Genomic DNA, 25,718 nt, shown 5'->3' with positions numbered 1-25,718 from the left:
CAGAGAGGAAGGGAGAGAGATAGAGAGTTAGAAACATCGATGAGAGAGAAACATCGATCAGCCGCCTCCTGCACATCCCCCACCGGGGATATGCCTGCAACCAAGGTACATGCCCCTGACCGGAATCGAACCCGGGGCCCCTCAGTCCGCAGGCCGACACTCTATCCACTGAACCAAACCGGTCTCGGCCAAGCAGTACCATTTCTATTGCCAATTCTACAGGAGAGTATTAGCAGGGATTCTTGGGACAAATCCTTTACACCAGCGATTCTCAACCTGTGGGTCGTGACCGCTTTGGGGGTCGAACGACCCTTTCACAGGGGTCGCCTAAGACCATCCTGCATGTCAGATATTTACATGATGATTCATAACAGTAGCAACATTACAGTTATAAAGTAGCAATGAAAATAATTTTATGGTTGGGTCACAACATGAAGAACTGTATTTAAAGGGCCAGAAGATTGAGAACCACTGCTTTATACCTACAATATTACTTTGTAATAAGACATTCTTTCCTTACCTGTCTCTTTATACCCTAAATTAGCTGAATACTGTAGACTGATCATTAAAGGTGGCCAATACAACTTAATTTTAATAAAGCAAACTGGATTTCGCAAAATACACTTGCAATATGGCACTGTGACTGGCTCTTATTGAGATGTTTCAACAGGATTGGTGGGATTTTTGTGCAGCCGGAGCCCTGAAATTCAGCTACTCTCAGAGTCGGGGTTGACGGCTGACCGTGAGCAGCACTGAGGGGTGACTTCAGGTCTGTTTCTCCAGGGCTCAGGCTGCGGGATGCTGCCGGGACTGGGAGAAGCTGTACTGCACTCCCTTCTCTTCAGCAGGGGTCTGAGAGGGCAGCAGCAGCAGCTTTACAATTTGCTGTGGCTTCACCAGAGCTCATGCGCCTACTCAGTGCTGCGGCACAATCACGCGGGGGAGAAGAGAACGTGCTCTGTCCACCTCTGAACACTAGCGAGTCCAGGCCTCACTCGCACTCGCACCAACCACCCAGCAGCTGACATTCTTTAGTTTTAAGTGCACTCACCTTCCCAAGGACGGAATTTAAGTCCAACGCATTGGCCGATAAAGCGGTGCGCTGTTCGGCTTGGATTATGTTGGTTACATCCAAGTCCGCATCTGGCGTCTGAATCATCTTGGAGAGACCATCGACTGCGGCTTTCAATTCGTACAGACGTTTTAAAATGTTATCTTGACGGGACTCCAGAGCTTGGAGAGATGGGTCAGACCCTCCCTAAGCAAACCAACACCAGAGTGTTCATTTCCTCGATCAAAGCAGTCTGCTTAATTTGATCACTTGTCTTCTACTTAGTTCCACAAATTCATCAAACCTCCCGCCTTTTAAAAAACAGTAAAATGAACTGGCAGAATCTCATTTCTCCCATAGACTAATAGGCCCTGCAAACAGATCCATCATGCTTTAAAATAAATAAAAAACATGACTGAAAGCCCCTTTGTATGACTAACTTCGGGGCATTTAGTCTAAGAACAGAGAAGGATAGGAAATAAATACAACTTGTTCTTTATTCATATCAAAACACTTTGCTTAAACAAATAGAAAAAGGGGGGCAGTGAAAACATAACTCAGTTTATACTCGAAGGGAAAAGGGAGCACACAGGTTAAAAAAAGTGTTCTTTGGCTTGTAAGTCTCTCCGGGGTCAAATGGTCAATTCCCCAAATCATTCACTCTCAGGGCAGCACTGGCACTCTCACTGCAGAATCACCTAGAACTTCTCCCCGCTGACATGTATAAACAGGGAACACTTACATTCTTCATTCACCGAACCTCTGCGTCTTTTCTGACCTGGTATAGTGACTGGTACACAGTTACCAATAATGTTTATAATAAATCTCAAGTCAATCTAGATTTAACTTATAAAGTAATATCAAGAAGCCTCCCAGTACAGTCACATTGTACTACCTATCTCCAGATTCCTGAGCTCTCACAATAGACCATCCACTTTGAGTTGAGAAAATAAAACATGAGCTAAATGCTTGTAATGAAAAAGGTCAGGAACATGGCAATGACCTTGAGTTATAAATATGCATTCGTGATACAATGGGAGTGTAAGTGTACTTGCTCACATGTGAGTGCTGCTAAGTTTAATTCTTGGGAACATCTGTTCCCCCAGTCCAGTGATGGTGAACCTATGACACGCGTACTCATTTTTTGGTTGATTTTTCTTTGTTAAATGGCATTTAAATATATAAAATAAATATCAAAAATATAAATCTTTGTTTTACTATGGTTGCAAATATCAAAAAATTTCTACACGTGACAGGGCACCAGAGTTAAGTTAGGGTTTTTCAAAATGCTGACACGCTGAGCTCAAAAGGTTCGCCCTCACTGTTCTAGTCACTAACACTGCCCTCTCATGTGGATCAATTCACCACCAGGTGCTGGCAATTTTCTGAAATTCACTTGCTTCTAAGCGTGCCTGCTCCACTGTCACTGCCCAAGTTCAAGGCACCGTTTTTTTCACCTGGTCTACTTCCATTGGTCACCTCGCACCCATCCACAAGATGGCAGCTAGAGAGAGGAAAACAGAGGCAGACCCTGTCACCTCCTCCCCAAGGCTAACCTCCTAAGCTAAAAAGCAAAGCCCTTACCCTGGCTTGATGAAGATTTTGTATGATTTGCCCTTTGGCTGCCTCCTTTCACATAATTCTCTTCCTGCTCTGTCTCTAGCCATACAGTCCATGGGATTCCTAAAACACACCATGCCCCCAGTGGCCACTGGACTTTTCCTCATTCTGTTCCCTCCATCTGCAACATTCCTCTCTTATCTGTTTAACTCCTTTTTACCCTATAGCTGAATTGCCACCTTCTCCCCTCTCCTTGCCTGATGCTCTTGTTTAAGGTCAAACAGCAAAAATATAAGGTGATTGACTTCTGGGTGGAACAAAGAACAATAAACAGTTCCGTATGCCACTTCAATAATAAGGTACTGTAAATAGACCGAACAGTGAACAACCGAACTGGTCGCTATGATGTGTGCTGACTACCAGAGTGCACGCGAGTGGAACATGGCAGGCATCAGCCGTGGTGGGATGGTAAAGCAGGTGAGCGGGGGCTCCAGACCAAGGCAGGGCACCAGTCGCTGTCATTGGAGTGAGCCTCTGGTGGTTACTGAAAATTCTTTGCTCCTGGGCGCCGCAGTCACACAGGGAACTCGCACCCGTTGCTAGCACTGGAGCTGCCGCTTGCACCTGCTGCCGGTGCCTGGCGAGGGCCTCAGGGCTTCTCCACCTCCCCCTGCTCCTGAGGGGCGATTGGGACTGGCAACCACCTCTTGCACCCGCTGCCGGCCCCAATCGCTCAGCACCTCAGAGGGTGCGAGCGGAGCCAGCACCATCAGTGCATGCGAGCAGTGGCGGCAGGAGCAGGGCTGCCGGCAGATGGAATAGGGCTGCAGCAGGAGGGGCCAGGCGGGGGCAAGGAGGATGGGCTGAGACCCATCCCTGTGCCCACTGCAGCCTCGCAACCCACAGTTCCTTACCAGGTGCATGAATTCATGCACTGGGCCCCTAGTATTAATAATCGAAGGGCCCCAGCATAGCTGGATCTCACCCCTTGATCTGAGGCATAAGGAAATGCTCAAATCTGCTTATCATCCCTTTTAATGTTGGGCTGTTGTTTTTCTTGCTCAGACTAAGCTATGACTTGGCATATGTGTTTATCCACTTGTTCTATACGTATTTAGAAGCAGTTATTCTTCCAGTTGCTCTGCTCAGGCTGGATTTCTAATTATCTGTCTACCCACACTGCCAACATCTACTATAGATGGGGGACTTCCAAAGTTATAAGCTTTGGGGAGGATGCCAGCATCGGGAAATTTATACACTGCTGGTGAGAGCCTACATCAGGGCAACCGCTCTGCAAAGCGATTTACAATATCTAGTACTTACCTGCCCGCTGAGTCGGCAATTCCATCCCTAATGAAATACCCTAAGCCTGCTCCTGTACAAAAACACTCACTGCAAAATGAAGCAGCTTACAATGCAGCTTTACAACGGACCCGGCATCCGTGAGCAGTGGGATGGGCAAGCGGCGGGGTTCCAGTTAACGCGCTGGGATAGCAGACCCGCAGACAGCACGAAGACTGCATTTCACGCAACAAGGCGAGTCCTGAAATCACGTCTAGAAGCAGCAGCCAGACAGAAGCCGCCAAACTGCATGCTTCCATTCACGTGGCTTAGGGATGCATCCTTAGGTGGCGCAGTAGGAGAGAAAAGCAGGACACGATCACGGAAGTCGGGCCCTTTGGGGTAATTTAAGTGGGGCACTGACAACGTGTGTTAACCTGGGTGACACTGGTTATTCTTAAAATGGCCATCGACGTGCTATTCACTTTTCTGTGAATAAAGTTTAAGTAGCTATAAGCGAAAAAAGAAAACTGATACAAGACCCAGGCCTGGAGGGACCCGGGGCCCTACTCGTGCATCCCCGCTGGCTAAGCCACGGCGCCTGCGCACTAAGAGGTCGGAGGCCTTGGCGCCTGCGCACTGAACGGATGGGAAGGCGGGGGGACGGGGTGGTTGCCGCGCGCTCCTACCTGCACGTGGCCCGCATTCTGCGCCGGGCTGCTGGTCGGGCGGTGCACGTTCGGGAGCCGGTACATGCAGGTGGGGAGCTCAACGCGGAGAGATGAGCCACCCTCGTGATAGGGCTTTACCTGGTACATCGGCATCGTGGGAACCACAGGAGTGACGGTGGCGGGTGAGGGACACGACCGCCCAGAAACCGTCAGACTACCACGTCCCGCGGCCACCTCCTTTCTGATCTGGATTCGGGCGTTCGTGTGCTCTAATTGGCTCGGGCTCTCTGACGTCACGGGCCCGATTTTTCATACCACCAATCAGCGAGAAGGAGATGGGAGCCTCTGTTTCCGCCCCACCCGGAAGGGGTGGGGCATAGCTTCAGAAGCAGCCAATGGGCGGCTCGGAGGCGGGGCACCCGTGGGAGCGGGGTTAGGAACTGTCGCGAATCCCAGAGCGCGTCAGGCTCCGCATCTATGGAACGAGCCGAAGCGCTGAGGTGAGCGGTGCTTGCAATCTCCCCTCGCCGTCGTCCTTCGTCCTTTTTAAGGCGGACGGCGTTCCTGCAAAGGAGGGGGAAGTGCCCAGGGCGTGTGGGGATCCTGCCGGCCAGCAGGCCCCGGAGAGGGCTCCTCAGCGCTCCGCTCACCGCTGCCACCTCGCGAGCCCGGTGCGGCCGGGTCGGTGGGGGATCGGCCCGCGCCCAGGCCGGCTGAACCCAGACGCCGCCACACGTCCATGGACGTGAAGTCGGGCCTGAAGTCCGAGGGCCTGAAGGTTTCTCTCCTTTTGGGGCAAAAATAAAAAAATTGAGGTTATTTGGAGGAGGCTTCAAGGGACCTGCTGATTTGCATGGCCGCCGTTTAAAAAATGCAGAACCTCTCTCTCTGCTTAGAATGCGATCACTGGCTGGCAGGCCACACCGAATTCGGGGTTGCGAACCTTCCTTCGGCGGGTTCTCTGCGTTCAGTGTCAGATCCCCGAACCCAGGTTCGCCGTGTTTCAGTGTTTGGCCCCCACCCCCCAGAGTCAGTATCAGAAATGGACCGGAGGCCTGTGGCTCCTTCCTGTGTCCTGTTTCACCCAAGTTACCACCCCGTTGACGAGGAATTGTGGGGTTCATGCACATGTGGAATGCGTTCTTGGGGTTTGCCAGGCAGGAGAGGGAGAGGGAAAGGGTGAGGGGCGCCGTCTAGACAGAGGCCGAAGAGACCGGGAGCAGTGAGCACCATGGAGGGGTCTCGTGGAAGGGAGGCCTGGAGAGAAGGGGCCGGTGGAGTAGGCCGGGTTCGGTTGCGACTACACGTTACACTCCATGCAGCAGGCTAAGTTTTTCAGCAGAAACTTTGACCAGACGGGTGCTTTCTAAAGGAGCGGTGGTGGTAGCCCGGAGGATGGGTTGGAGTCGGGAGGAAGTGGAGACGAACAGGGTTGGAAAACGCTAACAGCAGGTGCAGCCCTAGCCGGGTGGGCTCAGTGGGTGGAGCGTCGGCCTGCGGACCGAAGGGTCCGGGGTTCGATTCCCGTCGTCAAGGGCACGTACCTCGGTTGCAGGCTCCCAGCCCTGGTCGGGGCATATGGGAGGCAACCGATCGATGTGCCTCTAAGTTGGATTTTTTTTTTCCTCTCTCTTTCCACTCTCGAAAAAATCATGGAAAAATATCCTCCGGTGAGGATTAAAAAATAAAGCAGATAGAGCCAGAACTTTGAGGGCCTTTAGGGCAGCAGCTGGCAGCCTGGACTGGGAGTCGGGATTCAAAGGCAGCCATGGGAACAGTTTTACAACCGGCACCCACTCAGGTTCTCAGATGGCTTTGGTTTTGACATAAGCACTTTGTATTTCCCATCATGCTCTTGGTTTTGCAAATTGTGTTAGAAGTGTTGCTTTCTCTTCTCAAGAAAAAAGATCCCATCCTTGCAAGAAATTATTGACGCATTGACCCATAGATTGAGGGGCACATGTGTCTCCCCCATGTAGATCCCGGTATCATTAGATTTTTAGATTTCTATTGCATTTGTAGCATCTAAGAGGGATTTTTTTGGCAAATGTTTCAGAATTGTAGAACAGCATTTAGTATTTGTGAATGTAGTAAATGCATATGTTTGTATAATAAATGAACATGTTACCCCCGTTAACTATTAACAGAGATGAATCACTTCCTACCGTTGAAACCGGGATGGAAAGTATATAAATGCACCCTTGCCTTGTTTCTTGTAACTGGTTCCTTTAGTACAGAACTCGCTAAGGTCATCAAGCCTATCGATCGGAGGTCGGTCCATCAGATTTGTTCTGGGCAAGTGGTCCTGAGTCTAAGTTCTGCCGTGAAGGAGTTGGTGGAAAATAGCGTGGATGCCGGTGCCACTAATATTGGTAAGTTTGGGAGACTTAAGTCACAAGAAATAGCCAGCTTATGCTGTTTTATTCATGTAACATTTGTTACTGTCATAAGACACTCAATTATACTTTTAACTTCAAGTTAGTTAATAAAGTAAATTACTGTGTGCTAGGTAGTAATCATAATAGCAGTTAACTTTTATTGTGTTCTTGCTATGTGCTAGGCAGACATTGTGTTAAGAACTGTGGATGGGATACCTTATTTAATCTGCAGAATAATCTTATGAGATAGGAATTATTACTATTGTTACTACTATCTTTATTTAACAAAAGGAGGAAGTTAAGGTGCAGGGAATTTACTTTTTTTTTTTTTTTTAGGTTATAAAGCTAGTAAAATATGACCCCAGGAAGTCTGATTCCAAAGCCCGTTTTCTTTAATGAGTATGTTAAAATTACTCTTTTTAGCCCTAACTGGTTTGGCTCTGTGGATAGAGCGTTGGCCTGTGGACTGAAAGGTCCCAGGTTTGATTCCGGTCAAGGGCATGGACCTTGTTTGCGGGCACATCCCCAGTGGGGGTTGTGCAGGAGGCAGCTGATCGATGTTTCTCATCGAAGTTTCTAACTCTCTATCCCTCTCCCTTCCTCTCTGTAAAAAATCAATAAAATATATTTTTAAAAAATTACTTCTATAAAAAAATTATTCTTTTTAAAGAGAGAAAAGAAAGGAAAAAATAAAAACAAAACTATTTTATTAGTGCTAGTAAATAGCAAAGAAGGACTTTAAAAAATAAAATGACAATAATACATTTAAATAGGTGCAGTTATGACTCAAATTTGCATATGTATGTTATAAATACTGTCAATATAAGGCTTTTACATGGATCAATTCTTTGAAAAATTTTTTATCCTTAGATCTAAGGCTTAAAGACTATGGGGTGGATCTCATTGAAGTTTCAGACAATGGATGTGGGGTAGAAGAAGAAAACTTTGAAGGCTTAAGTAAGTTGAATTTTTCTAACCCTATTTTAAAATATGTGGGCAAAATATTTCAGAATGTTGAGTAATCAGTAAAACAGCTTGTCAAAGCCCGTTACTTTGGTGGGCATTGTGTATGCTCATTGCTATACCCCTTCAGGTATCCTGAGCCTCACTTTGCACCTCTCTTCCAGCTCTGAAACATCACACTTCTAAGATTCAAGAGTTTGCTGACCTAACTCAGGTTGAAACTTTTGGCTTTCGGGGGGAAGCTCTGAGCTCACTTTGTGCACTGAGGTGATGCAACATTTTTATCTACTAACTTGACTGTTTGTAAAAAATCTTTCTGAATATTAAAAAGCATAATTAGAATCATTATTATTTACACCTCTTTGTCTTGAGTGTCTCAACTTTTCACTTCTGCATTCTGTTTTATCTTACTATCAAGCTAAGTGATAATGCCTCTCAAATGTAAGCAATGAATGAATGAAATGAAGCATATAGTATTGTAAAAAAATTGTTACCCTTAGTCAAGCAGTGACTTCTCAGTTTTTTAAAAAATATATTTTTTATTGATTTCAGAGAGGAAAGGAGAGGGAGAGAGAGATAGAAACATCAATGATGAGAGAGAATCATTGATTGGCTGCCTCTTGCACGCGCCCCCGCTGGGGATCGAGCCCGCAACCCGGGCATGTACTCTTGACCAGAATTGTTGTCCACAGGCCGACGCTCTATCCAGTGAGCCAAACCAGGTAGGGCTGACTTCTCAATTTTAAAATAACAGAGGTAATAAATTATAGATGCTATTGGTTTTAACTTCAATTTTTGAACTATAATATCTTTTGTATCCTTTTAAAAATTTTTGTTAGAACACTAGTAACAAATCAGAAAGAAATGTTTATTTGTGAATATATAAGTTTTGAGATCTTTTACTCTTTTGCAGTTTAAACAAATTTCAAAGTTTTTATCAAAACAAAGCATTTACAGCTGGCTGGTGTGGCTTAGTGGTTGGGCATTGACCTATGAATCAGGAGGTCATGGTTTGATTACGGTCAGGGTTCATGCCCGGGTTGCAGACTCAATCCCCAGTGTGGGGAGTACGCAGCTGGCAGCTGATCAGTAATTCCCTCATCACGGTTTCTATCTCTCCTTCTCCCTTTCTCTCTGAAATCAATAAAAACATATTTTTACCAAAAATCAACAAAAAGCATTTTCAGAACTCTGTCATACCTTAGATTTTATGATGATCCCTCACCCATTTGAACTCTCTTGATTATCTCAGAGGGTTCATCATCTCTTAGTCTTGAGAGAACAGAAGTGAGAACGTGAGCGTGTGAGGTCCTGATCGCTAGCACCTGATCTGACTGACCCGGCCACCCCTGGCATTCTCTTCCAGTGACGTCACCATTTCTACCTGCCACTCGTCTGCGAAGGTTGGGACTCGACTGGTGTTCGATCACAATGGGAAAATTACCCAGAAAACCCCATTCCCACGGCCCAGAGGGACGACAGTCAGTGTCCAGCAGCTGTTTTACACGCTGCCTGTGCGCCATAAGGAGTTTCAAAGGAATATTAAAAAGGTGCGGTCAGTTCAGAACCCTGAAGCATTGAGACTTAGGAACACCACAGCAGAAGATCTGCTAGAACGCTTTCCTCTCTACTTGTTCTCGTATGAAGTCTTTTGCCTGTGCTTTTTAAACAGGAATTTGCCAAAATGGTCCACGTCCTCCACGCGTACTGTATCATTTCCTCGGGCGTCCGTGTAAGTTGCACCAATCAGGTGGGACAAGGAAAACGACAGCCTGTGGTGGGCACAAGCGGAAGCTCCAGCATAAGAGACAATATTGGATCTGTATTTGGACAGAAACAGGTATTTCTTACTGCTCCAGTGATTAAGGCAGGTTCCTGTTGTCCTTTACGATAGAATGGAGAATAAAATCTGAGAACTGATATTTTGGGTATCTGTCACAAAAATTAATGTTGAATTCTGTGAGTTTTGCTTCACTCTGGTAGAGAATAAAATAATACTTTTACTCTCTGTCTGAAAAAATATCAAGTATTATGGGCAATATGTTGATTATGGATAAGCAGGAGCTAAGTATTTCATCTTTCTAGAGAAAAATAAAAATTAATATAATGCAAAAAGCAGCTGTCGAAATTCCTTTTGCTCCTACTGAGGTTAGTTGACTAGGAAAGAAAACACAAGAACCCTCACGTCTTCCTCTCTGCAGTTAGGTCCCTTCTGTCCGTTAGGAGATCACTGAGTCCTGGTTTCTTCTAGTTGCAGAGCCTCATTCCTTTTGTGCAGCTGCCCCCTAGTGACAGCGTCTGTGAAGAGTTCGGGCTCAGCTGCTCAGATGCTCTGCAGAATCAGTTTTGGTGAGTAGATTGCCTCCAGGAAAACAGCAATCAGGTATTTTTTTTTCTTTAGTTTTTTTCTTTTTAAAGATAGTGATTTTAAGGCTTTTAGTTTCTTTTGTCCATTGTAAGCCTGTAAGTAGTGTTACTGCTGAGAAAGAGATGAATACGAAGGAGTCAGTCACTTAATTCAAACAATATTCTGGGTAATTGATGTGTTTTAGGGGTTTTCTATTGAATTAGTCTTTGTAGCAAAGGTTACGTTTAGTGAACAATTAGAAAAATTAAAATAAACTATTTTGTGTATAATGTTTTACTTTATTGGGATCTGGCAGAGAGCAGTGGAGGCTGTGTTTCCTTTAATTCATGCCTTACCCGAAGTCCAGTCCAGCATCATTACTTTTTTTAAAAAAATATATTTTATTGATATTTTACAGAGGGGAAGGGAGAGGGATAGAGAGCCAGAAACATCGATGAGAGAGAAACATCGATCAGCTGCCTCCTGCATGCCCCCCACTGGGGATGTGCCCATAACCAAGGTACATGCCCTTGACCGGAATCGAACCCGGGACCCGTGAGTCCGCAGGCTGACGCTCTATCCACTGAGCCAAACCGGTTCTGGCTAGCATCATTACTTTTAACGGAAGAAAAATAGACATTTTTCATAAGCAAGACTGGGCCTGTGGGGCATGTATTGCTTACTCTCCCTCCACTTGCCTTTGGCCTATGCCTGGAATTAAAGACGGGATTAATTTATGTTAAGGCATCATTCTAACGGAAATGCAAATATTCCTGAGGTTGATCTCAGGTGGAATAAGCACCTAACCAGCACCTCGGTAGATACAACTTAGCTAACAGAGCAGATTTTAAAAGGGCAGGGAATGTGGGCAGAGATCCTGGTGACAAATGGTCGGATTCCCTGGCTAGCCGGTGGGGGCAGCATGAAGGTTCTGGAATGTGAGTTTGCAGTGAGGACCCACTCCTTGTGTGGGGGCCCAGGATTTAATAGGGAAGGTGAGAGGAGAGCAGAAGCAAATCGTTTTGAACCCGAGCCATTGCCTGTGGTGGATTTGCTCTACCGGAGCGTTAGAGCCTTCTAGAAGGTCCGTGTCCTTCTTATGACTCACTGGAATGGAACACAGATGCACATTAACTGAAATGTTAGTACTTAGTTGCAGGCCACCGGGTGTTATGTTTTGATTTCTTTTCTACTCGAAGAATGTGCTGTATTCTACGCGTTTCTAATCCTTTTCACTCTGGCCTCCTGCCCTTGTTCACACTGAACAGTATCTCGGGTTTCATCTCTCACTGTACTCATGGTGTTGGACGGAGTTCAACGGACAGACAGTTCTTTTTTATCAATTGGCGGCCATGTGACCCAGCAAAGGTATACATTTTTTTTGTGCAAGTTTTTTTTAAGTCATACAGATACATTTCTGTGTCCATTGGAATGTGTTTTATGAGTATTTAAACTGCACTTGCAATGTCTGGCATTTCTTCAAGAGCATCTTTAGATTGGAAAAAGATTCAGTCTTAGGGATCTATGATGTAGGGGCACAAGGAATCATTTTTGGGTGATGGATGTATTCATTATCTTGATTGTATACTTTAAATATGTGTAACTTATTGCAGGCCAATTACACCTCACGAAAGCTGTTAAAAATGTATCCGTTTAGTGGTGGGTTAGAACAGCATGTTGTTAGAACCCTGGGGAAAGGGACACTTACATCGTTGTTTTGTTTGTAGGTGTCCAGACTGGTGAACGAGGTCTATCACATGTATAATCGACATCAGTACCCATTTGTTGTTCTTAATGTTTCTGTTGATTCAGGTAAGCTCCACTCACGTTTCAGTAAAATTGGTGACTTACCCTAAAATAATACAGTGAACGTATAAAGCTCTGCTATGACTGGAAACAGACTCTTACAGTAACAGTTAATGGCCATGTGTTTTTTTAAAATATATTTTTATTTTTATTGATTTCAGAGAAGGAAGGAGAGGGAGAGAGAGTTAGAAACATCGATGATGAGAGAGAATTGGGGATGGGGATGGAGCCTGCAAACCAGGCATGTGCCCTTGACTAGAATCGAACCTGGGACCCTTCACTCTGCAGGCCGATGCTCTATCCACTGAGCCAAACCGGCTAGGGCCTTTTGTTTTTTTAATAGGCCTTCAGTTTTATTTTACAGACTCTTATTTGTTACATTTTTAATACAGATTTTCCTGCTTTCTACTTGAAGCTGTGTTAATTGTATTATTAGAAAAATGTGCCTTTTTCATGTCAACAAAGGGAGAAGGTTCTCCCTGACTTAGAAATTAATTTATTTAATATTTTTCTTATGATTTTAAAAATTCTGGTTTATTGCTATCCAGTATTTTTTCTAGGTACTTAGAAAATACATATGTGTACACCTTAAAAATTTGTAATGACCTCTGTATCTATCCATATACTTTGGGGTGAGAAAAGAATTTTGTGTAATTTTGTGTAGTACTCTTTGTCCTTAGATATAAATATTTTCTTCACTATGTCATTAAAAATTATTCAGAAACATGATTTTAATAGCTACATTTATTATATTCCAGTGTATGGACAGATCTTCATTTTAAACTTGTTTATTTCAGTTTTTGGAAATTTAAATACTGTCCTTATAATTAAATCATTATCTGTATATTTGATTATTCCCTTTAGATAAATTCCTAGAATTAGAATGACTACACTAGTGGAAATGATTGTGATATACCAATTTACACATCTACCAACAATATATTAGGTATTACACTTTTTTAAAAAAATATATATTTTTTATTGATTTTTTACAGAGAGGAAGGGAGAGAGATAGAGAGTTAGAAACATCGATGAGAGAGGAACATCGATCAGCTGCCTCCTGCACATTTCCCACTGGGGATATGCCCGCAACCAAGGTACATGCCCTTGACCGGAATCGAACCTGGGACCTTCCGGTCCGCAGGCTGACGCTCTATCCACTGAGCCAAACTGGTTTCGACAGGTATTACACTTTTTAACCAAATTTTGTTGGTGATAAAGTGATATCTTCCTTTAGTTTGCAGTTTTATTATACACTAGAGGCCTGGAGCATGAAATTCATGCACTCAGGGGAGGAGGTGGGTGGAAGGGGTGCCCTCAGCCAGGCCTGTATCCTCACAGTCCGGTAGCCCTCGGGGGGATGTGTCCAAATAAGCCATCAGTCGGACATCCTTAGCGCTGCCGTGGAGGCGGGAGAAGCTTCCACCACCGCCACTGCGCTCGCCAGTCATAAGCCCAGCTTCTGGCTGAGCAGCGTTCCCCGTGTGGGAATGCACTGACCACCAGGGGCCAGCTCTCCAACATCCCCTGAGTCATCCCGGGTTGCGAGAGGGCACAGGCCAGGCCAAGGGACCCATCGGGGTACAATCGGGGCCAGGGAAGGACCTGGGCCAGAGAGGGATATAGGAGGTTAACCAGCTGGGGAGGAACCAGGGAGGGCTCCAGGGTGTGTCCAGCCCGTCTCCGATTGGCCAGACTCCAGCAGCAAGCTAACCTACCGGTTGGAGTGCCTGCCCCCTGGTGGTCAGTGCACATCATAGTGACTGGTTGACCAGTTGACTGTCTGCCCCTTAGTGGTCAGTGTACGTTATAGCAAGCAGTTGAGTGGCCTTAGGATATCATTAGCATAGTACGCTTTGATTGGTTGAACAGATGACCAGACACTTAGCATATTAGGCTTTTATTATTTAGAATTTTCACCTGCTTATTCTTTTTCTTATGCAATTTACCCATTGAAATCTTTGCATATATTTTGCTATTTAGAAAATTGTTCATCTTTTCCTTGTTTATTTGAAGGACCTAATTTTATAGTTTATGAATAATAATTTGGACACTAATGTCTTTAATAGTACATTTGGTCAGTACAAGTGAATAAAATTGTAGGTAGGGGAATTTCTGTTGTTATAGGTGAATTTAAACACAGTAAGTGTCTTTTCTTTTTTTTGCCTTAGGATGTGTTGATATCAATGTTACTCCAGATAAAAGGCAAATTTTCCTACAAGACGAGAAGCTTCTGTTGGCAGTTTTAAAGACATCTTTGATAGGAATGTTCGATAGTGATGTCAGCAAACTGAACATCAGTCAGCAGCCGCTGCTGGATATTGAAGGTAAAAAACTGCAACATGTCAACAGCTTCTAAAACATAGCTGTTGTGATACTTTCCTTAGTCTCTTTTGACATGAAATAAAGTCTCCTAGGACTTCTAGATAGAAAAGATGTGTCTCTCCAGAAAGTAATCTGTTTAAAAAGAACAGGAGCACCCTGGCCAGGTAGCTCAGTTGGTTGGAGTGCTGTCCCCAAATGCCAAGGTTGCGAGTTTGATCCCTGGTCAGGGCACATACAGGAGGCAACCAATGAATTCGTGAATGTGTAGAGCAACAAATTGATATTTCTCTCTCCCTTTCTCTCTCTCTAAAAGAAAAAAGAAAGAAAGAAAGAACATGAATCATCATTAGTGCACAGGGATGTGTTCTTACCAGAACTCAGCTGAATGCTGTGCAAGCCTTTTCATTTTCAGAGCTCTGAGAAAGTTGATCTTGACAGTTTTTGCCCATTTTCTCATTCCTTTGAGGGAGGAGGGAGTTTTTGGAGGCCCTTACAGTTAGGTAGTTTCCAGTTTGGGGCTATAATGAACAAAGCTGTGGTGGATACCCTCACCCATGGCTTTGTCCAGTGTAGGCAAGTGTTTCTGACGGGAGAGGCGAGGCTGGGTCCCAGGCAAGCGTGTGTTTAGGTTTAGGGGACTCTCCCAGAGCGCTTTACACAGCAGTGTGTCCGCCTCACTCCCACCAGCCATGTGGACGCACCCCATTCCATCCTTGCCGCGTGAATGCTTGTGTTTTCATTCTACCCATTCTGGTGAGCAGACCTGGGTGTCATGTGAGGTTTTCAGTTGTCTCTTTGTGGTTAATGCTTTCTCAATTTGTGTCTGCTCTTTTGTGGCGGTGTTCCTCTTATTCCTGACACTCCCCTCTGTCCCTCTCTGCCTAGGCCACTCACTGAAACCGCACTGGGCAGAGACGGGAAAGCCTGTGCCCGAGAAGCAGGGGAGTCCCGCTTCGCTAGGGACGCCAGGAGAAGAGAGAAGGGCGGTGACCATTTCCAGGCTGCGGGAGGCCTTTTCTCTTCGTCACTCAGCAGAGAACAGGCCTCAGAACAGGCAGGTTTCTCCGAGACAGAAGAGAAGCGTGCCGTCTTCCAGGCCTTCGGATGCCCTCTGCCCCCAGACGCCCTGCTCAGGCGCAGGCTGGTCCGGCCCTCCAGGAGGGGGGATGAGTCCGGAAGAGGACAGAGTGGAGGCGGAAAGGGACTCAGGGCATGGCAGTACCTCCGCAGGCTCAGAGGAGGGGTCCAGCACCCCGGACATGGGCAGTCACTCCAGCAGTGACCGAGCAGCCAGCTCCCCGGAAGACAGGTCTTCACAAGAAAAGATGGAGTCGTGCGAGACGTTGCCTGAAACTGGGCGTCGTTTTTCAGACATGGAATGCCATTTAGACCCAGAAGACAGTGGATGTAAATTTAGAATGTGGCCTCAGCCAACTAATCTCTCAAACAGCAAGCGTTTAAAAAAAGAAGGAATTCCCTTAAGTTCTGACATCCCTCAGAAATCGGTTAATACACAGAACATGCCGGTGTCTCAGGTTGACGTCGCTGTTAAAATTAACAAGAAGATCGTGCCCCTGGACTTTTCCCTGAGTTCTTTAACTACACGCGTGAAGCAGTTACATCACCAAGAGCAGCGCAGAGGCGAGCAGAACTACAGGAGGTTCCGGGCAAAGATTTGTCCTGGAGAAAATCAAGCAGCAGAAGAGGAACTAAGGAAGGAGATAAGGTAAAGGTTTTCCCTGAGAGCACCTTTGCTCATTGGTGTGTGTGTGAGGCAAAGGCCGATCCTTCCAGAGTCAGCTTTTGCTCCTCTGGGTGTTCCGTGCTCTGCTGTGAGGGCATCTCTTCTGGGTCCGGCCTGGGGTGGCTCTGCCTTGGCACCAGCGCCTGGGCCTCTGGCTCCTGCTGCCCATCAGGGTGGTCCTCCCTGGGGTCTTCCGTGCACCACAGACTTGTATCTCAGATCCTCAGACTTGCCCCACTTTCCTCTCTTTCTCCCTCCCTCTAGAACAGCGGTTCTCAACCTCTGGGTCGCGACCCCTTGGTGGGTTGAACGACCCTTTCACAGGGGTCGCCTAAGACCATCGGAAAGCACATATATAATTACATATTGTTTTTGTGATTAGTCACTATGCTTTAATTATGTTCAATTTGTAACTGAAAACACATCCTGCATATCAGATATTTACATGACCATCATAACAGTAGCAAAATTACAATTATGAAGTAGCATCGAAAATAATTTTATGGTTGGGGTCACCACAACATGAGGAACTGAATTAAAGGGTTGTGGCATCAGGAAGGTTGAGAACCACTGCTCTAGAAGATTCTAAATTTGGAGCCAGTTTGATTCTACAAAGCGGCCGTTATCCGTACCAGTGCATCCCTGGCAAGGCTTCCTCCATTCCCCAGCTTCTTTTCACTGCCTCGCACATCCAGCAGATACATTTGCTATAAAGAACTCTTTCTGCTGCCCAAAACCGTGCAAGAATTTTCCCCTTGGATTTCCTTAGCATTTCCTGTCTGTCTGTCCAAGTTAGTGGATGCCTTGATCCTGATTTCATTCCTCTTCCTCAAGGTTTTCAGCCCACAGCGACTTTTTTCCGCTGTAAGGAATTCATCCACTTTTGGTGGGTATTGCTCTTTTCCATTTCAGTGTGTATTAGGGAAAAGTAGAACACTTTGTCAAACCTGTGGTTTTAAGAAGATCATTCCTGATAAGGCTACGGAAAAGGAGTCAATTTAAAGAAAAATATTAGTAATACAGATATTAGAAAATACTGCCCCCTTTTTCAGTCAGTAATCATGTACAACATTGTGACTTGTTAAAATGTTGAATTCTGAAATTCTTAACTTTTTCTTTTTAAAAAAAATATATTTTACTGATTTTTTACAGAGAGGAAGGGAGAGAGATAGAGAGTTAGAAACATCGATGAGAGAGAAACATTGATCAGCTGCCTCCTGCACACTCCCCACTGGGTATGTGCCCGCAACCAAGGTACATGCCCTTGGCCAGAATCGAACCCGGGACCCTCAAGATCGCAGGCCGGTGCTCCATCCACTGAGCCAAACTGGCTAGGGCTTAACTTTTGTCTTTTTAAACTTTGCCTTGCGGTTGACTGAACACAGTGCAGCTGGGTAATGACACTGGACTTTTGTGGCACTTTTAGTGTGGCCCACACAGGCTTTGCCTGATTTAGAGTATAGATTCTTTCTGTTTTTAATATATATATTTTTATTTCAGAGAGGAAGGGAGAGGGAGAGAGGATCATTGATTGGTTGCCTCCTGCACCCCCCACCCCCACTGGGGGTCGAGCCCGCAACCCAGTCATGTGCCCTGACCCAAAATCGAACTGTGACCTCCTGGTTCATAGGTTGACGTTCAACCACTGAGCCACAGCTGGGCTAGAGTATAAATTCTTCAAGACTTTTATGTTATGTAATTTCTTCGCTATTCATAGTGCCTAGCTTACATTGAGAAAGGTCTTCAAGAAATATTTCCTTTCAGCAGTGTGTAATTAATTGGGGTGTGTGTAATTAAGTGGGGTGAACTTTGCATGTCATCTGGTGAGACTGAACTCGGATGCAGTGAAGAGAGCCAGGTTCTTTCAGGTGCAGGTGCACTCACACACAGTCACAGCAGGTGTGCTGGATAGGGACGCACACGTCAGGTGCCCGAGTGAAAACTGCTTGTCCTTTACCTTTGCATTCTGTCAGCCCTCGAAAAGTGAAGTTAACTGCGATTTTAAAAGCAGAGGTTTTAAGTAATTCAACAAGCACTTGTTGATCACCTGTTACTGTGGTTCTTGATTTTTTTTCATCAGAAAAATAATCTTTAAAAGTGTCTCACAATTAATGTTTTCTCCATGCAGTAAAACAATGTTTGCAGAGATGGAAGTCATCGGTCAGTTTAACTTGGGGTTTATCATCACCAAACTGGACGCGGACCTCTTCATCGTGGACCAGCACGCCACGGATGAGAAGTACAACTTCGAGATGCTCCAGCAGCACACCGCGCTGCAGGGCCAGAGGCTGATCAGGCAGGTTCACATCAGGTTCTGGATTTTCAGGGTCGTTTCCCCTCCCGCCTGTCAGATCTAATAGCTTACACGTGTGCCTCTGTATGTACACATAGATTTGCCATGAGCATCCCTATACTTTTTACATAATAATAGTCATACCTGCCATTTACTGAGTGCTTAGGATATGCCAGGCATTGTTGAAGGCATGTATTAATTTACTTAATTCTCACAAACTATGAGGTAGTCACTGTTACAATCGCCATTTCACATAGAGGTTTAGTAATGTGCTCAAGGCCACACAGCTGTGTTCTTACAAGTACCCAACATTTTCGCCATCGAAAAATGTCCGTCACTGGTTGGCCAGAAAACCCTTCTGATGAAAGGCAACTTTTAGTACTTAGTACATCTGTATAGCACATGGAATGTGCGTGTTCAGGGCAGCATTGCCTGCGTGTCAGTCCTCAGCTACCATAGACAGTTCCAATGGCTAGATAGTCACCGCAGATTCTGTATTTCCCTGTCCTTTGCCAGATTGAATGTTGGCAACTGACCATGTGGTGGTGTGATGGTATACCATGTAAACAAGAAGTATTTTCCTTTCTTTTTAAATGTTTATTGATTTCAGAAGAAAGGAGAGGGAGAGAGGGATAGAACATCAATCTTCTAACATTAATGATGAGAATCATTAATCAGCTGCCTCCTGCAGGCCCTTCATTGGGGATCGAGCCTGCAACCCGGGCATGTGCCCTGCTCGGGAATCAAACTATGACCTCCTGGTCCATGAGTCAGTGCTCAACCACTGAGCCATACTGGCGGGGCCAGAAGTCTTTTCTTAAGCAAAATTATAAGAAGAGGGCATGGATTTTCACTTGAGAAATTAAAATACAAAATAAACTCAGATTAAGCAGAAGTAGATCCCGGCATGAAGAAATGTACAATGAAGCAGTCACTGAGCGGGGAAAGCACAGGTTTCCTTACAACATGAGGAGTGCTCTCTTTCCTGTGGGATGCACTGATTGTGTTGTTTTCAGCAGAAGTGAATGGCAATGGAGGGACCTTTAATAAGCTACTTTGTAAAATTTTCTTAGAGAATCCTTCCCTGACCCCCTCTCTTTCCAGGTCAAGTCTCGCTTACTTTCTGCTCCTCGGACACCGTGTGTCTTCTTCCTGATTCCCGGTGTAGTTGTAGTTGTAATTTGATTGTTTGATCAATGCCTTTCTTCCCCACTAAACTGTTACTCCACGAGGGCAGAGACTGGGTCTGCGCTTTCTTACCGGGTCTGCTCACTCTAGTCCCCAGGAGAGGATTCAGAAGAAGACAGGTGGATGGCAGATTCATGAAAAGCAACTTACTTTTATACTTTAACTCTTGAAATGAACTTAAAAAAATAAATTAAAAGGAAATTCTCAGAAAGTTCTGTGACAGGAAAGGCATATAGATCAATGAAGTGTTACTATTCCCGCTGCTTTTTGAAATGGATTCAAGAGCTCACAGTATTGTTTTAATTTCATTTCTGCGTTATACCTGCATATTTGACTTGAAGATATGGTTTGACTCTCTCCTTTGTCTTTCAGACCCCAGACTCTCAACTTAACTGCTGTCAATGAAGCCGTCCTGATAGAAAATCTGGAAATCTTCAGGAAGAATGGTTTTGATTTTGTTATCGATGAAAGCGGTGAGTTATTACTTAAGACTGTAGAACTGTGCCCTTTTTGAGCTGGGACCAATCTTTGAGGTCACAGAGATCCATGTATTTTATAAGCAGTGAAGATGGTTGCCCTCACTGTCAGATACCTAGTACAGGTAGGACTCAAACGAAACACATTTTTCAACTAATGATATTTTTTCTTCAAATTTTATTCTTTTAGCTCCCATCACTGAAAGGGCTAAATTGATTTCCTTGCCAACTAGTAAAAACTGGACCTTCGGACCCCAGGACATTGATGAGCTGATCTTCATGCTGAGTGACAGCCCTGGGGTTATGTGCCGGCCTTCCCGCGTCAGGCAGATGTTCGCCTCCAGGGCCTGTCGCAAGTCTGTAAGTAAAGGAAGCTCCCCTGCCAGGACCCCAGGGTCTGCTCACTCTAGTCCCCAGAAGTCCTCAGCTTAGCTGCTGGGCAGTCAGCATTGTGTGTGTGGCTGTGACGGCCACAGGTCATTGTACAGATAGAGCCTCATTGCTCTGTCAACCTGACATGCCATCTCCACATGTCTGTGTTCTCTTTGACTCTACCCCATCATTGCTGCTTTTTCTCTACTTCCATTAAGCGTATTCTCTCTCAGAGGTTCGTTGATCCCAGTGCAGTTAGCTGTCCATGCATGTTGTCTGTCTGTGGACCATGTGGATATTAACAACGTTGGTAGATAGAGAGCTGCTGCTGCCCTGCCTGCACAACACTGCGCAGGTCGCACCGAGTCGTTCATAGGGTGCCGTGAAGTCAGCACGCATTTCACAGGGCACCGTGAAGCATTGCACATTAACTCACTGTGCAGGCGCTGGAGAGGGGAGCAGTGGTTGTCAGCCTGGTGTCCAGGTAACATAAGTGAATCTCTATCTCCTGGCCCATTGGAAAGGCCAGGACGCCATTCCTTCAACATATACCCCTGGAGCCCCTGCTGTGTGGCCCACCCTGTGCCAGGTGCGTGTGGCTGTGACGGCCACAGAGCCACAGTGCAGATGAGGTCCTCGTCCTTGTGGAGCTCATAGCTTAGTGGGGAGAAATAGACATGGCAAAGCCAGCTTCACATACCAGTAAGTTCAGTAAGGAAACTACAACAGTATTGGGACAGGGAATGCCCACAAAAAATTGAGGTGAACAGTAGAGGTGGGGAGCAGGGAAAGGCCGTCGGAGGAGATGACATCTGAGCTGACCTTAGAAGATGAGAGGGAGCCCATTGGGTCAGAACCTTCCAAACAGAAGAAATGGCGAGTGTGAAGGCTCCGGGGGTTTGAGCAAAGCTGGGGGCTGATCCGAGTGACCGAGCAGGGGACTAGGACGAGAGAAGCCCAGCAGCCATGGACCCACAGCGGGTCTTGCTGGTCCTGGTCAAACCTGAGAGTTGGTGCTGCGTGTGTTGGGAGCCCCTGGAGGGTTGTCCTGGCTGAGAACAGATGAGGGCAGTGATGCTGAACCTTTTGAGCTCGGCGTGTCAGCATTTTGAAAAACCCTAACTTAACTCTGGTGCCGTGTCACATATAGAAATTTTTTGATATTTGCAACCACAGATAACAAAGACTTATATTTTTGATATTTATTTTACATATTTAAATGCCATTTAACAAAAAAAAATCAACCAAAAAAATGAGTTCGCGTGTCACCTCTGACACGCGTGTCATAGGTTCGCCATCACTGGCCTAGGGGGTGCCAGAAATAAGGGTGGTGGGGAAAACAGCAGCTTTTTACATTTGGGGCATGAGTGGGATTAAGAGTTCAGTTTAGATGTGTTATAATTGGGATTCCTCTATCAGTGGTTCTCAACCTTCTGGCCCTTTAAATACAGTTCCTCATGTTGTGACCCAACCATAAAATTATTTTCGTTGCTACTTCATAACTGTAAGGTTGCTACTGTTATGAATTGTAATGTAAATATCTGATATGCAGGATGGTCTTAGGCGACCCCTGTGAAAGGGTCGTTCGACCGCCAAAGGGGTCGCGACCCACAGGTTGAGAACCGCTGCTCTAGATGGTAAGTGGAGGGTCTAGAACAGTCCTATTAATGAGTCTTGCGCTCAGGGGAACTGTCAGTGCTGGAGATAAAATGTCAGGTTTGCTTCACAGCCACGGGGTTGGATGAAATCACTCAAGAGAGGAGTTTAAGTAGAGCAGGGACTAGGGCCCCGGACCTGACTTTCAGCCAGAGATTCCTTTGATGAAGGCCTACTATCAACCGAGCGCTGGAGTCTGTGAGAGAGTTGGGACTGGCCTGTGCTGAGAGCCAGACATTTAAAATTACGTCTTCATGTGACTCAGAGATCAGAGCCAACGGCTGCTCCTTCACGCCCGCCTGGCAGGTCCATCAGCTGCAGCCCTTGTCCTCCGGGCAGCACCCAAACCTGCTGACTGTCCTGGGCTTTCCTCTGCCCCCCGAAGGCGCAGGCTCCGGCCATCCTGCCCTTCCAGCCCCGTGTGCTGCTCTTGTCTGCAGACCAGTCACTCTGGTCCCCGTCCCGCCTCAAGCGCTGAGTGCTGACCCGTCCCCCTGCCTGGATTCCCTGCCTCACATCCCTGCGTTACATCCCTGGCTCCCTCTGCCCCTGGGCCCTGAGCATCGACTGAAGTGGCCTCTTCCCGGCGCTCGGGCACAGCGCCCCTGAGTGACAGCTGTCTTGTTCCTGTGACTTGTCTGTTGTCTGTGTCCTCCAGCGTGACAGAGTGCTGCCCCATGTCCTGCCCCTGGGACTGTGCCAGTTTCAGGCCTGTCACCTCTCGCCACCTCTCCTTGTTCCAGGGCCTCTGTTTCTTGCTGGCATGGCATCGTCCATCTCCCTGTGTCTGTCAGATAGTGATAGGGGCTATGGAGCAAAGGCAAGGCGAGGGCTACAGAGGGGTAGACGAGGAGAGCTGGCTCTCTGAGAGGAGGCAGGAGCATTAGGGCAGAAGCCTGAAGGGAGTGGGGAAGTGAGGCATGCCCACATTGGAGGAGAGCCCTCCGGTAGAGGGCACAGCCAGTACCAAGGTCCTGAGGCAGGCACTGCCAGCGTGGCTGCAGTGGGGAGGGAAGACTGTATACTTGCAGGTGCAGGCGTGAAGGCCAGGTCAGGTGATGCACTTGCGCTGTTATTCAGGTGAAGAGCCAGGAGCTCTGACACCTTTCAGAGGGGTCACTGGCAGCTGAGTGGAGGATGGTGGGTGTGGTGAGGGGGAGCAGGGAGCTGTTAGGAGGTCGCTGCAGTTGCCAAGATGACAGGTGAGGGTGGCCGGCACAGAGGTTGTGCTGGCACCGTTGAAACTGGTTGGCTTCTGGGCAGGTGACGGCATCTTGAGGAAAGGGAAGGAGCCAGGGAGCGGGGAGTGTCACAGAAAGGTGGACGCCGAGGGATTAGAAGGCAGTGTTGTCTGGGGGAAGATTTTTCAGGGAACGTTGGTTTTGAGTTGTGATCTTGTCCAGGTTTGTTTTAGAGAAAAATTCGGCTGGAGAGTTGTTATTCTAACCCAGACCGAGTAAAACTTGAAACCGTTGTGTCTCGTATTCAGGTGATGATCGGAACTGCTCTTAACACAAGTGAGATGAAGAAACTCATCGCCCATATGGGTGAGATGGACCATCCCTGGAACTGTCCCCACGGCAGGCCGACCATGAGACACATCGCCAACCTGGATGTCATTTCTCAAAATTGACCTTGTTTTATGGACTGGACTTTTCTGTTTTGCAGGGCAGGGTTTAACCATTTTGTTTCAAAATTAGCCTACTTAAAAAGACAAACACGTAGCAGCGCCATTTAGAAGTGATGTGGAGAGCCTTTTGCACCATGTGGAGTATTGCTGCAGTGTTTTTTGTTCTGAATTTGTGTGTGTGTGTGTGTGTGTGTGTGTGTGTGTGTGTGTACAGGCAAGAGCACGTTTTTTCAGAAATGGGAAGAGCACTTGGAAGCCGTCCAGGCCTCTGCTCTGGCCCAGCATCTTTTAGGCTGCAACGCTAAGCCTAATGATTAAGTCGGCAATGGTTTAATTTCATAAATTTAAAATTATGATCCTCTTGGCTCACTAGTTCTTAACCCTGATGTACGTACTTTTTTTTTTAAAGGAATAATCTGGAAAACCTAGTGGGGGTTCTCTGCCCGGCTGGGAAGAAAGGACCCAGTGGAGCTGGGGTTATGATTTTTAAATGTTCCCCGGTGCGGCCAGGGCGGCAAGGCACTGTTGTAGGCAAGGGGAAATAAAAGGTTTGGATTTGGCCGTAATTTAATGTTGTGATGTGGTTTCCTTGGGGTGGGAGCTGCCAGATATTCCAGTTACTGGCTCCGAGTGGTACTGGAGGTGGAAGAATCCCTGTGTTTTGTCAGATAGCTTTTCATGGAACCTCATCCCATTTGAACTCTGCCGAAAATGCAGCTAAAAATGCCGTCTGTGGAGTCCAAGCGGTGGTTGGTGTACAATGGTGAGTGTAGGCCACCCCCCTGCTCTCGCCCTCCCTGCCCAGACCTCGGGCCTCCTGGGAGAGGGCTTCCATTCCCAAACTTAGAATTCATTCTTCGCTGTAATGAGACAGCCAAGTAATAATTATTACCAGTTATTGTGTCAAGCTTAGGCTGGTGTGCCTGTCTGCAGGGTCTAATTTAATATTTTCAAGAACTCTGCAAATTGGGGTTTCTGGCCTCAGAGATGGCCATGTGCTAATCCCAGACCCTTGAATATGGGTCTTTGTAGATGTGATTAAGAAATGAGCTGAGAAATGGAGGGCCTATCTTGGCTTGGTTGGGTGACCCAATCCATCCCATGACTTAAACCTGGGAACCTCTCCCAGCTGTGCCAGGGAGATGCAACCGCTGACTTGGAAGATGCAGGAAGGCAGACTCCAGAGGTGAGAAAACAGATTCTCCCCTGCAGCTGCCAGAAGGAACCGGCCCTGTTGGACCCCTAACTTACAGAACTGTAAGATAAATTTGTGTTGCTTTAAACCCCTAAGCAAGTTTGTGTAACTTGTTTACAGCGCAAAGGAAAACTAACGCCTGGATTAATTATTCTGTTACGGTGAAGAGGAAGGGGGACAGAGGTCACGGGGCAATTAGCGGGGAGAACCCAGGTCAGGTGCATCCAGCTCCAGATTTCCACCTGACCTTCAGGAGCAGTGGTTCTCAACCTTGGCTGCACATTGGAATCACCTGGGAATTTTTTAAAAATCTTGATTTCTGGACCACATCCTCCGGAAATTCTGTTTCTTTGTTATGGGGTGGGCCCCCAGAAATCAGGATTTAAAAAAGATTCCCAGGTGATTCTAATGTGCAGCCAAGGTTGAGAACCACTGTTCTGGAGTAAGGGGGCAGAGAACACGTGCTTCTAGGAAGCTCGGCCCCTTTAAGGATGGGGTGGGGCGGGGCCTGCTGTTGCCTGGAGACCGGCCTGGCTTAGACGCGCCGGAGCAGTGCTTCACCTGGCTGGGCCCGGTGTTCAGAGCCAAGTGAGCGCCACGCGAGAGCTCCCGGCGCCCCAGGCCCTGCGACGGACTTAACCGCCCAACGGACCGGCCTCCTCCGAGGACCTGAGCAGGTGCGTGGTGGGCGAGGAGGCCTTAGGGAAAGGCAGGAAGTTTGGGGACTCCGGGGCTCAGAACTCGCGCTCCCTTTAAGCTGCCGCGGCAAAGAACAAACAGGA

General features: G+C 46.7%; 2 protein-coding genes across 2 annotated transcripts in view; one reads left to right on the top strand and one right to left on the bottom strand.

The window, feature by feature from the left end:
- The window catches only part of AIMP2 (aminoacyl tRNA synthetase complex-interacting multifunctional protein 2), a 7,220-nt gene extending 2,375 nt beyond the window's left edge, over positions 1–4,845 (bottom strand). Inside the window, exons 1-2 of the mRNA XM_006765426.2 lie at positions 4,582–4,845; positions 1,052–1,258 (exon numbers count right to left, since the gene is read on the bottom strand). Coding sequence (XP_006765489.1) covers positions 1,052–1,258; positions 4,582–4,716 — 342 coding nt within the window. The 5' untranslated portion in view covers positions 4,717–4,845. The remainder of the gene's footprint in view (positions 1–1,051; positions 1,259–4,581) is intronic.
- Positions 4,846–4,956: 111 nt separating this feature from the next.
- Positions 4,957–24,307, top strand: PMS2 (PMS1 homolog 2, mismatch repair system component). The gene is made up of 15 exons (XM_006765424.2): positions 4,957–5,063; positions 6,796–6,935; positions 7,812–7,898; positions 8,069–8,171; positions 9,271–9,454; positions 9,577–9,744; positions 10,156–10,253; positions 11,520–11,619; positions 11,979–12,063; positions 14,229–14,384; positions 15,268–16,108; positions 18,255–18,422; positions 19,980–20,080; positions 20,274–20,443; positions 23,601–24,307. Exons 1-15 carry the CDS (start codon positions 5,041–5,043, stop codon positions 23,742–23,744), a joined length of 2,568 nt encoding a protein of 855 aa, XP_006765487.1. The 5' UTR covers positions 4,957–5,040; the 3' UTR covers positions 23,745–24,307.
- The last annotated feature ends 1,411 nt before the right edge of the window (positions 24,308–25,718 follow it).

This window comes from Myotis davidii, unplaced genomic scaffold, assembly GCF_000327345.1.
Source record: "Myotis davidii unplaced genomic scaffold, ASM32734v1 scaffold399, whole genome shotgun sequence".
NCBI lineage: Eukaryota > Metazoa > Chordata > Mammalia > Chiroptera > Vespertilionidae > Myotis > Myotis davidii.
Note: the sequence above shows the minus strand (reverse complement) of the source record. Positions and strands in the feature narration are given on the sequence as shown.